At 39.0% G+C, this 6000-nt stretch overlaps 1 protein-coding gene across 5 annotated transcripts in view; it reads left to right on the plus strand.

Annotated features, from left to right (window-relative positions):
• The window catches only part of LOC120422973 (cGMP-dependent 3',5'-cyclic phosphodiesterase-like), a 121208-nt gene extending 116057 nt beyond the window's left edge, over positions 1-5151 (plus strand). For all 5 annotated transcript variants that reach the window (XM_052708939.1, XM_052708938.1, XM_052708941.1 and 2 more), the window contains exons 10-13: positions 1946-2104; positions 2170-2498; positions 2557-2974; positions 3262-5151. In XM_052708939.1, coding sequence (XP_052564899.1) covers positions 1946-2104; positions 2170-2498; positions 2557-2974; positions 3262-3603 — 1248 coding nt within the window. In that variant the 3' untranslated portion in view covers positions 3604-5151. The remainder of the gene's footprint in view (positions 1-1945; positions 2105-2169; positions 2499-2556; positions 2975-3261) is intronic.
• Positions 5152-6000: the final 849 nt, after the last annotated feature.

A 6000-nucleotide genomic window follows, 5' to 3' on the forward strand; every position in this document is an offset into this window, starting at 1 on the left:
GTTTGATGTAAGTATAAGCGCCTAACCATTTAAAGTGTGCCTAACAACTTTCATTAAAGCAAAAACTGTTATATTTTTAGTTTTAATTCAAAAACTAGTTGTTATTTTACTGTGTTTTGTTTTCTCCTGAAATCTTTCCTAGTGTTGAGTCGTGTTTTTATGTTGCTATTGCTTTTGTCGCGGTGTTTTGTTACAATTTTTGGTCCTAAGCATTTTATAAAAGTTTTTCAAAAGTACAATAGTAATATTTGGGTTAATTCTTTGATCACTCCAAAAATTGAGTAAGGGCTCGAACCTCATTTGTTTGAAGAAAAGGGTGAAGATTGAAAATAATGGACAGTGAAAGAAATATACTATTTGAAGAATCAATAGTAAAAGAGAGATAGTAATTAATGAAGTAGATAAAGAAATTAACAATAATTAATAAATAGAAGTAACAAACAAGATTAGATTGTATTGAGGGCAATTTATAGGGCAGATGAAAAATTATTCAAATAGATAAATAAAGAAAAGGCACATGATAAACAAAATTGACATCGCTGCCAAATTAAGGGAAAGCAGAAAGTATGTTACAGCAGCATCAATTGGTAAAATAGAGTGAAGAAGCGTTGAGAAATAAGAGAATCAAATGAGTAAAATCGAATTCAAATGGAGGATAGTAAACAGAAGCCGCGTTGGAAAATCAGTGAAACAAAATAAACAGAAAATAGGTGGTAGCTGAGAATGAAGAGAAGAGAACCCCCGTTGTGTGATGTTTCAGGTACATCCACAGCAGTTGACTCAACATACTGCGAATCAAAACAATACCGTCTACAATCACAAATTACTTCCCTTTCCCACATTGTCGCGCCCCTTTCTTTTAGCCGTCTCGACTCTGACCCGCGGTGGTCAAAGGTTTACGATCCGTTTCCACAGGCCACCAGCTAGGTCATCATGAAAACCAAGCCAACGTGGAGGTAAGAAAATAGGACACTTGCAAGGAACCAGAGCTATACTGTCTTGATCAAGTATGATCTAACAGGACTACGGACGTAGTTAGTGACGCTCCTTCCAGGATGTTCCTCGCCTGAGCGTCAACTGAAGAGGTATCATCAGCATCATTCGCACTTGGCCTGCATTGTGTCTTCGGGAAAATTGTTCTAAATTTATTGAAAATCCTACATCTGAGAATTGATGCAGATTGGACGACTATTGCGCCCTCCACAGGTAAACAACTGAAACAGTAGCTTTTCTCCATACATTTTGACGATTTTTGCCATACAAACTTCAAATGATTAGAGGGAGTTGTTCCCGTGGTCAGATTGAGCTCAAATTTGGACCACCCTACTGTCCAGTTATTTTGCAATAATAAGTTTCCAAAATATTCCAGCATTTTTTTGTGAATTGGAATTTCATAAAAAATCAAAATATTTTTAAAATATGCCAAAACATGAAAAAAATGATAATCAATGCAGGAGAATGTATTTATTTCAGATTGTTTTCAGTTGATAAGATTTCTGTCTCCATCGCGGTCTCCATTGAAATATCCAAGGCAAAATAATATATTTTGAAAAAATTATATTATGCCCCCTGAAATGGTTAATTCGAGAAAAAAACTGTCTTAAATGATTATAGCACAGTGGTCTAATCGCAAAATTTCCCGTAAAATGGTGAATTTTTGAAACTTTGGTGTCTTCAGACAAGTTGTTTCAAATGTGCAAATTTTGGCTTGGTTGAAAATATTGATGGTTTACATTTAGAGTGTTAATAAAATCATACTTTCCAAGAATATTTCTGGTTTTTTTTAATTTTTTTTTTCGTTTCATCGACACAAAAATATTGCAAAAAAAAAGTTTGTTCTATGCCTTCTCATATTTCAACGATGAAGATGGAGCCGCATGGTGCAGCATAAAATTTCAAACCTCCCACTTCTCATGTCCACTTTTTTTTTCCTCCCCACCCACAGATTAACGGCTTCCACTTTGACAAGTGCGACGAGGAGGTGGCGACCGCGTTCTCCGTGTACTGCGGCATCAGCATTATGCACGCGCTCGTCCACAAACAGGTCCAGAAGGCGGAGGCCCGCTACAAGCTGTCCCAGGAGCTGCTGCTGTATCATATGAAGGTAGAGTAATTAATTCCGCGTCGCAAACGAATGCCATTTTTCAAGCTCACGCTTCGCGTATACAGGTTCCGGACACCGAAATCCAGCATGTCCTCGAGGGGGTCAACACGAGCGAAACGGACCAGCTGCTGGTGGAATTCCCAAGGTTCGATTTTTGCCCGCGGGACGTACGGAACTATGCCCTGTCGGTGCAGCTCTCGATGAAGATGTTTTACGATCTGAACTTTATTACTACGTTTCAAATCCCCGAGGATAAGCTGGCACGGTTCATTCTGCTGGTGCAGCGAGGCTATCGGGACACGCCGTATCATAATTGGTGGCACGCGTTTTCGGTGGCCCACTTTGCGTACTCGTTGATGACCAATTTGCAGCTGATTGAAAAGGGAATCATCACGTAAGTCGAGTTAATAATGCAACTCTTACATAATAACTCAGTGTCTTTTTTTTCACAGTAAAATGCAAGGCTTTTCGTTCCTCATTGCTGCCTTCTGTCACGACCTGGACCATCGGGGCACGAGCAACACGTACCAGACGCAGTCGAGCAGTCCGTTGGCCCGGTTGTACAGCAGCGAGGGTAGCGTCAACGAGAGGCACCACCTGTCGCAGGCGATCTGCATCCTGAACGACTCGAGCAGCAAAATTCTGGACGGGCTGTCCACCGAGGAGTTCAAGGAGTGCATCGACTACCTGCGCGATCTCATCCTGGCGACGGATCTGGCCAATCACTTCCGCATTTTGCCGCACCTGAAGCGGCTGCGGTCGGAGAACCTGGTGGAGCCGGCTAACCAGCGATTGCTGCTGTCGCTGATGATTACGTGCTGCGATTTGAGCGATCAGATCAAGTCGTGGAAAACGGTGCAGCATGTGGCGGTAAGTGGGAAGATGGGGTGACTGGTATTGGAAGATAATGTGTCTCCATTGAGATATTCTGCTCAAAGTCGTTTAATGGGGCCGCATGGTTAGTTTTAATTGAACTAATTGAAGTCGAGATTCTTGCCATTAAAATTTTGAGTAACGGGATTTTGAAGGGGGATGATGAAAATTCTTCAATTTCACGAAAATTTCCTAATTTTACGAATTTTACGCTGTCCGCGAAATCGTGAAAATTCACTAACCCTACTAATCACCATTCCCTCTTTCCCCTCCCTTTCCGACAGCACCTGGTCTACGCCGAGTTCTTCAACGAGGGCGACCTGGAGAAGCAGATGGGCCTTCATCCGAACGCCATGATGGACCGCAAGAAGGCGTGCATTCCGGTGCTGCAGATCGAGTTCCTAACGACGGTGGTGCGGCCCACGTTCGAGATGCTGGTGACGATCTTCCCGCAGACGGACGCGTTCCTCGCGACCATCGACAGCAACCGGCACCAGTGGGAGGAGGTCAAGGAGTCGACGAGCGGTGCGTGCAGCGGCGGAAGCGAGTGCTGCGAGTTCCAGGGTGGGCAGGAGGAATGTGCTGTGCCAGCGGAGGATGATGGTGGCAGTGCGCAGGAGGGTTAGTGAGGAGGTTTGCGGTGAGAAGGAGAGGAAGCTTCATGATGCTAGTGATTAGTCTTAGTTGGGGGGCGAGTGAGTGTTTTTTTTTATTTATTTTTTTAGGATTTAGAAAATACTTGTTATGAAATTTTTAGAAACTTTTCACCTTTCACATGTTTTTTAGGGCGTACTGTTTGCTGGCAAACGATAGTAATATTCAAAGAAATCAGTCACATCGAATCTTGTAAGCTAGACTTTTCCGAGGTCATTGAATGGTGTTGCTCTTCAGCAATAAAGAACCTATTTTTTAAATCGGCACAAATTTAATGTGAGATATAATTAAGTAAACAAAACTACGAATAGCACAATGTGACAATACAAAATAATTTGATAATTTCTTGTACTGCCACTCTAATTGAGTCCGTCCCATATGTAAAAACAAAAAGCAGAGAAAAACGCAAGGCAAATTTGTCCCGCCCATAAGGTTACGTGTTAGAATTTCACGAAAAAGTGAATTCTCTACGGTTTGTTGGGACAAAGTACTAAAGTCGATTGGTTTTCCGATAGTTCACATGATTTCGAACCAAACTGCATCATTACCTCAAAATTGACGAATTTACACATGTGACGGACTTGATTTGAGCGGGAGGGTAGGGTTCTTGTAACATTGCTACTAGTCTTCATAAAATTTTGAGGAACACTCAACGAAATGCTATATGAATATTAATGCAATTGATTCTAGAACAGCGAGAGTTCCTTTTTTATAAATATAAATTTAATTTCATTGTTTTCGAACAGATTTTTTTTAAATCCAACTTTTGAAAATTGAAATTATGTTATAATTTCATCTCTACTCAATTTGGTTTTTAAATTCTTTATTCGATTTTTTTTGTGTTTTTTTTAATGGTTAGGCTTAAAATTTTCTCGGATTTTAATACGGAGATAATTTTATTTCCTGTTAATGAAAAATTTATTATATTGTTTTTACTTATAATAACATACTTATATCTTTGTTGAAGATACAAAATTATCTTATCATCCGCAAGTCTGTTATCAACAAAAAGATTTTTTATTCATTCATATCATTTTGTATGTGAGCAATTCTCTAAGAAATCGGCCAACCTTCTGCGTTTTTTTGATTTGGCTCAAACTTTTTGGGGGACTTTGAATTTGCAATTGAAAAGTACTTTGCAGAAATTTCGATAAAGTGCAGCGTTTCTGAGGTATCAAAATTTTATTTTAAATCAAAACTTTTATTTTTTCTTTTTTGTTTCAAGTGCCCATGAGTGACCAGTTTTGAAAATATTTTTTTCGTAAATTTCAGACAATTTCCTACACTTTCGGCTAAGAAACGTTGTAGATTAGATCAAATATTTAATATTTCGTCTTTTTAAAATGTAAGTCTTGATTCCAAAATCATAAAAATATTTTTTAATCAAACTTGAAAAATTGTTTTGTTGTTTGTTTTGTTTTTGTTGAAAATTCGATTTAACATTTAAAACTAAGGTTAAAAACAGTCGGCTGAGATTTCTTTTCAACAACAAAATCATAACTCAGCGGCAACGTTTTTGGCTGTGGCTCAAAAATTGCTGGTTTTAGGAGACAAAACATATAAAAAAATCCAAATAATAGAGTACGGATTTTGAGGATTTTTTTTTGTAAATTAAAAAATCGGCCCATAATTTCCGTGTACCTGTATCTTTGAATAGTCCCCACCAATACCTACAACTTTGCTGAAGACACCAAATCGCTCAGAACATTCTTGCGAAAGATAAATATTTTCGAATATTTACGTACCATTTTTGGATGCACAGCGGCCAAAAATCTATGGGGCTTATATGGGAGAACCAATGAAAAGTTTGAGCCATACAAAAATACGTTTGTGTGGGACTTCGGGTAATCGAATCACGAACAAAAAATTTGTATTCGTATTTTTTTTTTCGTTTTCTTACTTAAAACATCAAATCTGAGTTCAGCGACAAACTTTTTCAATATTTCATCACCGCCATTTCGGCCGCCATCTTGGATTCAATAATTCTAAATCACTTTGGAGTAGTTTAGGGATCATACTAAAGCTCAACAATCAAAAGTAAGACAACAAAAAATGTGTTTTTCCTGATTCCTTCGGAATAATCGGATAATCGAGTCTGGACTGTAAAATCCATTTTCGGCATTTAGGAAGAATCAAAAATCGCAATCCGAGAAAATCGCTGGCTTTATGGGTAATTCTCTACCAACTCACACGAAATCGGGAAAAGTTGCCCCGACCCCTCTTCGATTTGCGTGAAACTTTGTCCTAAGGGGTAACTTTTGTCCCTGATCACGAATCCGAGGTCCGTTTTTTGATATCTCGTGACGGAGGGGCGGTACGACCCCTTCCATTTTTGAACATGCGAAAAAAGAGGTGTTTTTCAATAATTT

The sequence above is a fragment of the Culex pipiens genome, chromosome 2, assembly GCF_016801865.2.
Source record: "Culex pipiens pallens isolate TS chromosome 2, TS_CPP_V2, whole genome shotgun sequence".
NCBI classification, from domain to species: Eukaryota; Metazoa; Arthropoda; class Insecta; order Diptera; family Culicidae; genus Culex; species Culex pipiens.